Source organism: Podarcis erhardii (genome assembly GCF_964252035.2).
Source record: "Podarcis erhardii genome assembly, chromosome: 8".
NCBI lineage: Eukaryota > Metazoa > Chordata > Lepidosauria > Squamata > Lacertidae > Podarcis > Podarcis erhardii.
In genome coordinates this window covers 60,460,334-60,472,406 of record NC_138499.1, presented here as the reverse complement: position 1 = coordinate 60,472,406, position 12,073 = coordinate 60,460,334, and the positions used below count along the sequence as shown (strand labels likewise).

At 40.1% G+C, this 12,073-nt stretch overlaps 1 protein-coding gene across 4 annotated transcripts in view; it reads left to right on the top strand.

Moving 5' to 3' along the window:
• CDKAL1 (CDKAL1 threonylcarbamoyladenosine tRNA methylthiotransferase) overlaps positions 1 to 12,073 on the top strand; it is a 231,262-nt gene that overhangs the window by 164,935 nt on the left and 54,254 nt on the right. For all 4 annotated transcript variants that reach the window (XM_081873412.1, XM_081873411.1, XM_081873413.1 and 1 more), the window contains 2 exons: positions 6,796 to 6,976; positions 9,535 to 9,597. In XM_081873412.1, coding sequence (XP_081729538.1) covers positions 6,796 to 6,976; positions 9,535 to 9,597 — 244 coding nt within the window. The remainder of the gene's footprint in view (positions 1 to 6,795; positions 6,977 to 9,534; positions 9,598 to 12,073) is intronic.

Genomic DNA, 12,073 nt, shown 5'->3' with positions numbered 1-12,073 from the left:
GTATAAAGGGGGAGGACATCAAAACACCCCACTGAGGGCTAACTGTGTTCCGTGGCACATATTTCTGACTGTCTTGAGAGGGGCAGAAAATCGAGTGGGGAAATGCTGAAAGAGGGCGTGTTTGGTTGGCCAGAAACCTTTCAGGAGCACTCCTCCCCATTGCACCATTTTGTTGTAAGCCCCACTTGTGGCTTCTGTTTTCATTCCTAGGCTATTTTATGAAATGTATTTCCAGGTTTTCATAGCCATGAGATCCACTGTTTTTGAAAGTGTACATACTATTTGCTTCCATTTCCCCAAGAATAGTTAGATGTGCTGCTGTCGTAGTAATATGTTTCAAAACATTGACTGATTTGTGAAGTAACCATTTAAAGAGAAGCATTCCACTGACATGAACAATAAAAAAGTTAAATTCATGCTTTAGGGCAATGGCTTTTTATTGAGTTTATATTGTTTCAAGTCAAACAGCTTCTGGCACATGTAATTATTTATAAGCTAGCTCACTTGTTTTCTAGTCTCATCATTTCCCCCCACCTCAACTCTGCTGAAGAGCATTTTTCAAGAGGCCATCTCTGGACTTTAAAAAGGTCTTGGCTTATTTATGGTTATAACCATTTGCAAAAGCAAATGCCGTGAGTTGTTTGATTACAACTTAGGTAACTGCACCTAAATCCCATTTTGCAAGTATTAAAGAACTTAAGCTCCACTGATTTCAGCAGATCTAAAAGACAAAATAGACATGGGAGAACTGTCATCACAAACACACCAAAGAAGAAACCAAGAATCCTGGTGAGTGGAGGGAGAGACAGATACAACTCTGTACCTGTCTTCTTCCCACCCTCTGCAGCTAATAGCAGCCTGGAGTGAGCGTGATTTTTATATAAGGAGGAGAGTGCCATGAAAAGGAATTTTCAAAATTTCCTCCACTTTGGTCCCAATCCAGATTGGATTTGTTTGGCACTGTGCTGTCAAGATGATCTGCACAACTGCCAGGCAACCCCCAGTCTTCCTCCCATTCTTGGAGTTCAGAATATGCAGCAACTTGATTGTTCTTCACCCACTTTATGCCATTCCAAGGTAAACAAATCCATAACAATTTGAAATCACTATGAATGCATTGCAACATTCTTAGCAAAATAATGTTAATTCAAACAACGTTGTGTGTTGAGGACAGTTGCAAGGATAGTTACCAGTGACTATTGATTGAAACTTCCAGAGTATCTAGGCAACAGAATCACACTAAATACCAAACTTACAGAGTGGTCTTCTTGAAAAGACAAACAGCACCCTTCTTTAACCTATAAAACAATTAACATATTTGAGTGCTCACATAGCATGCCAGCGCTTCATGTAAGAAAAATTACACATTTCCTTAAGTAGTTTGTAAGCAGATTCTTGGGGTGCCAGTAGGTAATGATGCTTTTCACATCTGTGCTGAATGTGGACCACAGGTCAAGGTTTCTTTCCATAGTACACCTCTGCATGTTCTATGTCCTAAACACCTGAAGATGAGTAAACCCTACTGAACTTAGCTGTGTAAACCAGCAGAAGATTGGGCTATAGGCTGGTCACACGAAAGAGACAGGACTTGTAGAAATGCAGTTGACTTGTGCTTCTGATGTAAAGTGTGAAGCACATGCTCTTAAATCTTGCATATTCACACACCCCTTTTCTCAAGGAGTGTCAGGGTGGTTCATATTGAACTATTTATTTTTAATTTCTCCTAATGCATATTTTCCTAAGGATGTCATCATGCTGCAGTTTGCATGGCTGCCAACAGGTGGCACTGTGAACTACAGAGCTGCTAAGCCGTCAGAGCAGGAATGTGAGGAGTAGGGAACTGGAGTTGCAGACAGGCTGGCATGTGGCCGAAGCTAAAAAACGAACAACCATGCAGCACAGACAAGCATGTGGCCCAGGCCAGCAAGCAGAGGTTTGATTATGTCTAAGGGAAAGAGTGATTTTGGTAAGGAGTGTAGAGAGGGAGGGAGGGGCTTCAGTAAGATGTGAAGGGGTAAGTGGCTTTGGCAAAGGGGCAAGGCTAGATGAGGTTGGTCACACACAAATCCAGTGAGGAGTTTTAAGCTATGAAATCTTGAATTGCCCAACACCACCCCAAAAGCTGCATGGCTGAGTGAAGAATTAAACAAGTCTTCCCATTCCAAGTCCATATCTCTACACGTCAGCACTGCTCTGTGCATGAATTATTGAACCATCCGGACAAGTTTTCCTTACTGAACATGCCATTTTATAATGGTAGCTTGAAACTGGTTTTGAGAGAATGACATTCATGTTGTTGGGACTCCGTCTTCTGAAATCACCATGCCAAATGCAAGGAATTTCTGCTTTTATGCCAAACTGGCATAAGCAGCTGTTTAAAGCCAGATTGAGCAGCTTACAGCTAAATAATTTTGTCTCCTGTTTTAGTAGAGCAAATAATATTTAGCGATGGTGCTGAAAACTAAATGTGGAGATATAACAGAAAATTAGTTGACAGTTCTCAGTGACTGCTATCATGCAGCAAATGTTAAGCCAGTTCTCATGATCATTTTCCCGATGCAACTCTTAATAAATGCAAACCTTAGTTTTAGTAATGACCTTTAGTAATGTGAGCCTTGATCCATTGAGATGCCATTCACTTGTGATGCATCTCCAAATCCCATTTTTATGCATTTTAAATCAACACACGCTTGCTCTGAATTTATGCATGTGCATAGAAGGAGATGTAATTTAAACACATCTGTTCAAATATGCATTTCAGATAAACTTGGTGCTGGTTCTCATAATGTGGCTGAGTTTTTGACGTGTATTATATCCCCAAAGTACACACCAGATGGTATTTATTAGAGATTTAATGGAAATGAAGTTTAAGGATGTTGAGCTTTTGTCTTAAGTCTCTCATTTTAAAGTCATAAAACAGTAATGATCTGAAGTTATAAATCTTTAATGAAGTTTTGTACAGGGTTTCATTTGTATGGCAAGTGTAGACTGTTTAAGGATAAGTAAGCCCAAATGGGGCTCCAAACTGAAATTGTGCCTTCAAAGAAATCAATGATGAAAGTTGGGAGGAAAAATCATTTAGGCTACTTCTGCTTGCTGAGAAGCCTCCACTACTGTTACGGAAACAGAAAGAAGACTCGATTCACTCAGCATGCAATTAAAGCAGAGGATTCTGTTAGACAGACAGAAAAACAGACAGATGATAGATAGATAGATAGATAGATAGATAGATAGATAGATAGATAGATAGATAGATGCCACCATGTCAATAAGCCTAGAAGGAAAAAGCCAAAGGAACTTAAGATATCTCAGTTTATAATCAAATGTATCAATTGCTGCCTAAATCTGAATTGTCCACTTATTTCCTCTATTCAAAAAATATTCTGCAGAAGAGTCCTTTCTGCCTGTTTTGTAGTATTTATAATGTGTTGATATTTAACATTTATTCATAGGATGGGAAATAAATTCTTCCTACCACTTGGCATGATATAGATAGGAAATTTACCAAGCATATATGTCAAACACGCTGTGGAAAGTTATCGGATGATGAATTACTTGATAGTGGCTCATTCAAATAGCACACAGTACGACATGTTTCTGGAAGGGGGCAGCTCAGTACTTCAGGCGAATAGGTTAATGAAAATGTTCATAGTCAGGATGCTGAAAATCTGAGAGTAATGGTGATTAAAACAAAGATTTCCCATTGAAGGTTGTGCTTGAATGGTTGTATATTTGCAGTAGCCCACTTCTCTTTAAATCTTGGATTGCTGCAAATTTTGCTTCCTCTGTTCCTGAGTTCAGCCAGTGTGTGTCAAAGGTTATGTCTGATGGGAGCGAGTAGCCAAGAGCTTAGATGAGGAAGTCTTCTTTCTGGGGATTAGGTGGTAGTAGTGTGCCACAAGAGTTAAAAGGAGAAGAGATGAAAAGCCTTGACAAAACACTGATTTGTGGAGTGGGTGGGCACCTCCCAGAACCCAAGCTCTAGTTACTGTGACCTGATGTGTGTAGGAAAGCATTGCCATCTCTTGTTCTCCCCTCTGGTATATGAAGCAATGGAAGCAAATTGCATTTTTTAAAAGCCTGAAAGACGTATTTGCAATTTAAAATATTCACTGTTTGTAGAGTGTTGCAGTGTGTTGTCATTACAGACTTTTAAAAGGAAATGCAACAGTAAAAAGTCATTTTGTACTTCGGTGCAACTAGAGCACAAAGGAAAGTGCCTGACAGAGTAGGCTGCAGTAATATATCAGCTGCTTATAGAATACATTTTACAATATATGAAACAATGTAATTGTTCTGCACCGGGAGCATGTACATGAATAAAAGATGTTAGCAGGTGTCCTGCCTGTGAGGAGTCTCCTGCTGATGTATTTATTGGAAGTATGAACATCATCAACAGATTTGAGTTTGTTAAAAGTAATCCAAACAGAAGGCTTAAATAATGAACTTATAATAGAACACACAATAACTGGCATTTTAAAAAGGAACTTCCTTAAACTGGGTGGTATTCAACTATATTTTGCTCACAGTAGACACATTTCAATTACAGAGCAAGGATAAGTTAGGTCCATTTATTTCGGTAGTTTTATTCTAGTAAAACTTCCTTGAATACCGCATACTGAATTTATATTTTTTGTTTTTCAGTATGGATCCGAATGATTTTATTTTCTGCTGCTACAAAGTGTTTTATGACAGGGGTAGCTTTCATTTAGGCTTTTCTTAAAGATGTGTCAGGCCCTAGTTTCTAAACATCTGTTTGTGCTTTTTCATTTACTTGTATACTACATGGCACAATAGGAATATATAGATAGCTTTTGGTGTAGATGTTTGATTTATACCCTCGGATAGCTAGCAAATGAAAGGGTGACACTCAATGCATATTTGTATCCTTTCACCAAGAATCATTTTCTGAATGCTGCCTCCATCCCAGATGGTAAAGCTTAGGACCATTTATATGAATGGAAGCAATACTAAAGATACCCTGGTCCCATGCAGGTTAGGGCTTTAGAGGTGAGAGCCAGTCACTTTCGTTTGGGCAAGATCTTATAAAGCGTGCAAGATTTCATGCAATTTTGGGTGGGTTCTCACCCCAAAGTGAGGGAGGAACAATGTTTCCTTGACAGACTGATTTCTATTTGAAGAGGTTGTTTTTATAAGGATGAGCATTTGGTCATTCAATATTATTATTGCAATCTGAAGTTATGCAGCTCAGACATGGGTCTGCTGGCAGATTCTTTTTTTGCACAGTGCTTTTTTGCATTTGGTTTTGGAATAGGTGCTCAATATGAACATACTGGAAATAATTTCAGACCCCTGGGATTGTTTTAAGCTTGCAAATTAGAATGCAATACCCCAACAGCTCCTTATTTTTTCTGAGAAAAAATAATAATTTTTTTCTGAGAAAAAACAATAATTTTTTTCTGAGAAAAAACAATAATAAATCATATTTTAAAAAATTGGTCAAGAAAAAAGAGGATTGGAGTAATTTCATTTTTCTTTTATGAATTACTGATTTTGTACATCCTTTTTACTTTTAAAATGTGTTTGTGTTATTGTCTATAAGAATGTTAGGAGAACCATAGGGATCTTATGATTTAGGTCAGGCCTGCTGCTCTTCTTTATCCAAGTTTTCATTTTGTTTGGAAAGAAACATTTAGGGAGGGAAATGCATTAGTTTTTAATTTCCATATTAGCACCAAAATTATTCCATGTCAATCAGAGAAGGTTTTTGGGTTTTTTTCTTGGATGGAACACATGTCATGGACATTTCACTGAATCTAGCATGACTGAAACTTACCATTCACGTTCCCATAGAAACTTGGAAATACACATGCAGTGGATGTCATTACCAATGCTGTAGGTATCACATGCTTTAGCTAATGCCAGCTGTGTCATTAAAATGACTGGTATAACTAAACTGTAACTGCTTTTTGTCAAATATAATGTGCATCTTATTAATCTTCGAGATGTCAGACAGTGCTACTTGCCATTCATTTGTAGAGTCGTATAGCTTGCCTCATTTAAGCCTGTCAGAGCTGCAAATCTTTCCCATGTGAAGCAAGGACAGAATTCAGAATGTTTCTGTATTATAATAGTGGAGTACATATTTATGCAAATCCTGGAAGAGCTCAAAAATATGCTCAGTATATGTCAGTGTGCATTTTTGGATTTGCTGACATTGCACAATTGCCACATCCCCTTGGTAGTCCACACCCCATACCCTAGAAGGGGAATATTCCAGTATTCAGCATACCATCCACACAAATGGCTTACCATCAACAGCATGGGTTAGAAAGGTCCCAGTCTCTTCCAGTGTGCTTCCGATGAGTCTGGCTAGCCTGGAAGACCTGGAAATTGCTGCAGAGATATGCCCTGAAGTATTGTAGTCTAGCTGGTCATTCGCTTTCAAAAATGATACCTGCCTAACCTCTTCCTTGGTCTCTGGGCAGACATCTATGCTGCAAATATAAAATGGTTTAACTATTACGGCTTCCCTGAAAGAGCCCTGAGAATTTTAGTTTTTTGTATCATGCCGAGAATGATCTCTTAGAAATTCTAAGCTTCCTTGCAGAACTAAAATTTATGGGTGTATTAGAGAGAAACCATGACAGTTAAGCTAGTTGAATTTTGTAGTTTGGGCTTTTCCTTATATAAAGCTATATTTAATGGTTGTCAGTTTCCATAGGTAAATGCAGTGTATGTTATGCAACACGCTAAATGCCTAATATTTTGCTAGGGGAAGAAGCTAATATGTCCAGTCTTCAGCTTAACACTTCTTGTTTTCATTCGTTTCAGAGTGCCTGGAATAACAATTGCCACAGACATCATTTGTGGGTTTCCAGGGGAAACAGATGAAGATTTTCAAGAAACCATGAAGCTTGTAGAAGAGTACAAGTTTCCAAGTCTTTTTATTAACCAGTTTTACCCACGCCCTGGGACTCCTGCTGCAAAAATGCATCAAGTTCCAGCCCAAGTAGTAAGTGATCCTTCTCCCTCCTCCCCATCTTTAAAGGACAGCTCATCTTATGTGAGATGTTAAGATGTGTATACATGGGTCAGTAGATACCAGGAATTTTTAAAAATTGTTATTATTATTATTTTACTTAGGAGTTTCATTTTTGCAGGAGATTGAGGAAGTGATTAGAGTTTAGTTTCATTGGCCTCATTCAATTCAAACTTTTGTTATTGCCAGCCATCATCCTGTTTCAGTGAGTATGTTTTCTAATCATTTAATTTCATATTAAGTATTAAAACAAGTTAACAAAATCATACACATGAAAAGGTAGAGATTTACAGAGAGAAATAAGAAAATTGAAAGGAGGTGGCAAAGTTATGTTGTGTGAATAGAGTTCCACTTGCACAATTTTGGATCTAATTTTGCCTCTTTCTAAACTGTGTTCCTGGTAAGAATCTAATAATTAGAAAGAGACTGGAGGTATACTTCCCACACCCACACACCTTTTCTACATTTTTGAAGATTGGTTATGCAGACCAATGCTTTCATAAATGTCCACTATAATCCTTTGCTAGATATAATAAGTCAAATTATATTAATCTTAGTATATATCAAAGGTCAGATTTGCATGTTACATTCTTCTGATCTGTGGAGGCCTGCTTCATAAATATCCACCATGATCGCATAGCATTGTAAAATAGTACATCACCTTTCAACCTCTACATTAAAATCTATTAGGGATTTTGCAAATATTGTTTATAACTTTGGGGTTTTCAGGAACGTGCTTATATCTGGTCAGAAATTTTGCAACCACTTTGTGTTTATCAACCTTGTTGCTCATTCCTCTGGGTTCCTTTTAATGTGGGAAGTAATTTAATTGAACAAGATGGCATCAACTCTATTTTAATTCATACAGAGAGGAGTTTGTGGGTTGCTGTTTTTTTAAATTGCTTTTGGTCCCAAAGCTTTCAAAGCTAAAAACGATAGTGTCAGTTAATATTAATGTGCATTATTTTAGTGAGTTTAATCTGTGTTTCATCCATCCGGGGACAGTCTTTCACAAAAATGAGAAAAAGTTGGCTTATTAACCCTTAGCATTTGATATATAGCATGAAAGTTGTCTTAGACCACCCCTGTGAACTTCAGGCACTATCACATAATTCAGTGGCATAATAGACTGGCAGTAAATGTTCTGTGATGATGGGAACTCTGCTCTCTAACAATCCCTTAACTGAAATTAATCCATTTTCTGGCTCCAGTCCATCACAGAGTAGCTGGGGCTGTGTGTACATAAGCCTTTTTAAAAGCTGAATTTCTGCAAATCAGCTGTTTGGTAAGAGGAACAGGCTGGTTGAAGGACAGTTCAAACGTGTTATTAGTGAGATTTCAGCTTTTAAAAGTTTTCTATGTACATGCAGCCCCAGTTGCTGGATTTATTTCAGAACTCATGTATATTGCACCCATTTGAACCTGTTGGCCTCCATCCAGCTAAGGATATACTCATGGAAGCCCGCTTCCACGCATGTCAGTGAAATCAGGACATGAGGACATCTGTCTTTATACAGTTGGCCCAGAATCTATTCCTGCAGGTTCCAGATTCCCACCTTGATGCCAGTTTGTGCCCCACGGGGTTTGAAAGAGGGTATCTGGCATCAGGTTAGCACAGGGTTCTGCGGAGGCCTCACTTCTAAAAGCCAATCAGCTGCTATAAATACAGGACCACCTTGCAGCTGCAGCATGGCTGTCAACAACATACCTGCTCGCCCACCTTCATTTTATTCTTAATTTGAAGTTATGTTGGTGTACACAGCTGTGTACTGAGGCTTGCTGCAAGGAGGAAATTTATCTAAAGGTATAATTGGGCCTGGCTCTGAGCAGATTTTGCCTTCCTCACAGCAGTTGTCGAGAACCTGTCACAACCTTGTCACAAGTGGGAGAGGAACTTGGCAGCATCCATGGTGGACTTAATTGGGAGATGGGCATCAGATGGGCATCCTGAGGGAATTCCTGTAAGGTTTTGGGGTGCTGCTTTCTGCCCACACCCTCAATTTGGCTAGTTGGTAGGCTGCCATACTCTGAATTTGCCTGGGGTACCATGGTGGGCCCGTAGGCTGGAACTAGGACATTGGCAAGTATAGTTTAGCTGCCCAGTGATGGTATCCTCAGCCTACCCTACACTAAACTGTGTGCACTGTAACCAATGAAGTTGTGGACATCTTAAACACACATAATCCTCTGCGTTGTTTCTTGCTGTCACATGCTTGCACATGTTTCAAAAAGTTGTTTAACAGTAATCAGTGTAAACTTACAGTAGGATTGCCACAGTCAATTCATTCATTGCATTAATCACAACATAGATACAGCAGCAATAAAAAACTTGGTGGAAAAGTTCTGATTTCCACAACATGAAACTATTAAAAAGGAGCTTTCCAACCTGAGCACTAATATGTGAATGAAGCATATTTTTGATTTGCAGTCAAATAGTGCTAGGATAAAAATAGGTTTCCTACGGCTTCATCCAACATGTAATAATTTTGTTTTTCAGTTCTATAATGCTACGTTTCCTTGTTTTTCTACAGAAAAAACAGAGAACGAAAGAACTGTCAAGATTGTTTCACTCGTACAACCCATATGATCACAAGGTAAAAATAAATTGCAGAATTTTTTTTGTCAGTAATACTACTCTGCTAATGATGATGGTATACACACCCTTTAAGCTACTAAAGGATGTACAACCAGTTCAACCCCTGTGGTGACCTCGGGGGGTGGTTCTTGTTGCTCGGGGACATGGTACTGCTAGGATCAATCTTTGAGGATAGAGCTACGTACCTACTGTGTAAAAAAAAAAACCCACCCTTTACCTTTGGTTGGAGTTTAGGGCTATCCTGTTTACCTAGACCAGCCAGTCATTGACTCTGATGAATCATTTTGCCTACTTGCATGAATAAAATACCACTGATTCTCTGTTAAGACCACCTGTGGGTTTTCCCTTTCCTCCCATTCCTTGGTGTAGTTTAATTTGAATTAGGTCATTAGAGATCAATGGGGTCTTGATACATTTTGCTCTGCACATTTTCAGACCAACAGCAGTGGATCTTATGTCAATCAGCACCATTCTGAGAAGGTTATTTTCTTTTATACTCCTTTAGCTAGAATTTGTACCCTTTGGTGAAGTTTCCATGGGGAGGCCTTTTGCGTTCCTCCTCTGCACCAGCCGTAATTGAACAGCTGTGTGTTGGAATAATTCAAGCACTTGGCTTTCTTTATGTGTCTAAAACTGATTCTCAAACTGTAAAATGTGGATGTTAACCCACTGTAATGAATGCATCTACTGCTTTATGGGGAATCCATTTCCAGCACAGATCCTTCCCATCTCTCTAACAGTGTATGTGGGCAGTCACATTATCCTGAGTGGAGGGAATAATGACACACCCTACACTACTGTTCACAACTGCAGAAGAATCTCAGAAATCACTGTTACCTGTCTATCAACATTGTCTTGATTAGGCAAAAGCAAGAGCATGGTTCAAGGGGTTCAAGGTAGCTAGTGGTAGCCATCTGGAAAACAGATAAGAATATGGCCCTATCAGGTAGCAATGACATGTTTATCACAATTTTGGTAATTCAGGTTTTTAAATGAATTTGATAAGGAGGACAGTCATCGGTCTAGGATGGTTCCTCCCACTGGCTGGTCATGTACTGTGGTTTCTCACTGGGCTCCCTATGAACCCAATGTGCTAGAGCCCTACCTTGTTTCCCACTTTCTTTTCTCTTTTCTCACCTCTGTAGCTCTTCTGTGCTTTCTTTCCATCCCCTCCCTTCTCTATCCACCCTCTAAATCAGAGCTTTCCATACTTTACATGCAGGTGACACACTTTTTAGACATGCATCATTTTGCGACACAATAATTCAATTTTACTAGCAAATCGGAGGTTAAACTAACCCCTTTCCAGTCCCGGGAGGAGCATTGGGAGCTTTCGTGTGACACATCTACACACTGCAGCCAACACACTAACGTGTTGCGACACACAGTTTGGAAAGCTCTGCTCTACAGTTTTAGTGGCTGGATGGAGGGAGAACTGGAGGCTGCTTTGTGGTGTGCAGGAAGGGCTTAAACTATAGCCACACCTCGACCATGGTGGGCCAGGCAGCAGAGAGTGAGACCTCCCCCCATCTGTTCCTTTTAATTGTTGGTTTGTAGATTTTTACATTTTGAGCTAATAATTAAATGTGTTATGACTGCTGGCTTATTAATTTTGTAGGAGGAGGTTTTTAGAGGTTTTAATTTGTTTTATTATTAATACTGTCTTCTGGAATTTTGGGTACATAAATCTCCTTGAAAAAGCAGGACACACAGAAAGAGAGGCATATGTAAAATGATATATAAGCAGTAATTGTGCTTATATAGGTGTAATTGTGTAATATATAGGTGTAAAGGTGTAATTGTGAAATGTTTTTAGCTAAATCATTCATCCAAGTGCTCTTTTTTTTTTGCTGTGCAATCATAGGCATTATGCTTCAAATGGTAAAGCTTGTGTAAATTGATTAATGGTTTTTTTAAAAAAGATTGACAACTATGAGTTCTGAAGGGAGTTTTGTGATATGGAACTGTTGAAGTTACCGTATTTTTCGTCCCATAGGACGCACCTAGTTTTTTGGGGGGAAAATAAAGGAAATTTCCCCCCCTTTATTTCCCCCCCAAAACCAGGTCAGGGAAACCGAACCAGGTCGAGGAACAGCGGGATGGTGGCATTACGCCTCCCTGCTGTCCCCCGAGTTTGTGGGGCTGGCTGAAGTCTGCCCGGCGCGCGGGGCGCTCTGCTTCAGCGCGCCCTGCCCACCGGGCGGCAGGCTGCTATCCGCAGCAAGGGGAGCCCTGCGGGGAACTCCTGCAGGGCTCCACACACTGCGGATGTCTGCCCAGCCCGAGGGGCGCTCTGCTTCACAGGCTGCTATCCGCAGCGAGGGGAGCCCTGCGGGGAACTCCTGCAGGGCTCCCCACGCTGCGGATGTCTGCCCCGCGCGAGGGGCGCTCTGCTTCAGGGCGCCTCTCGTGCCGGGCGGCAGGCTGCTATCTGCAGCGAGGGGAGCCCTGGGGGAACTCCCGCAGGGCTCCCC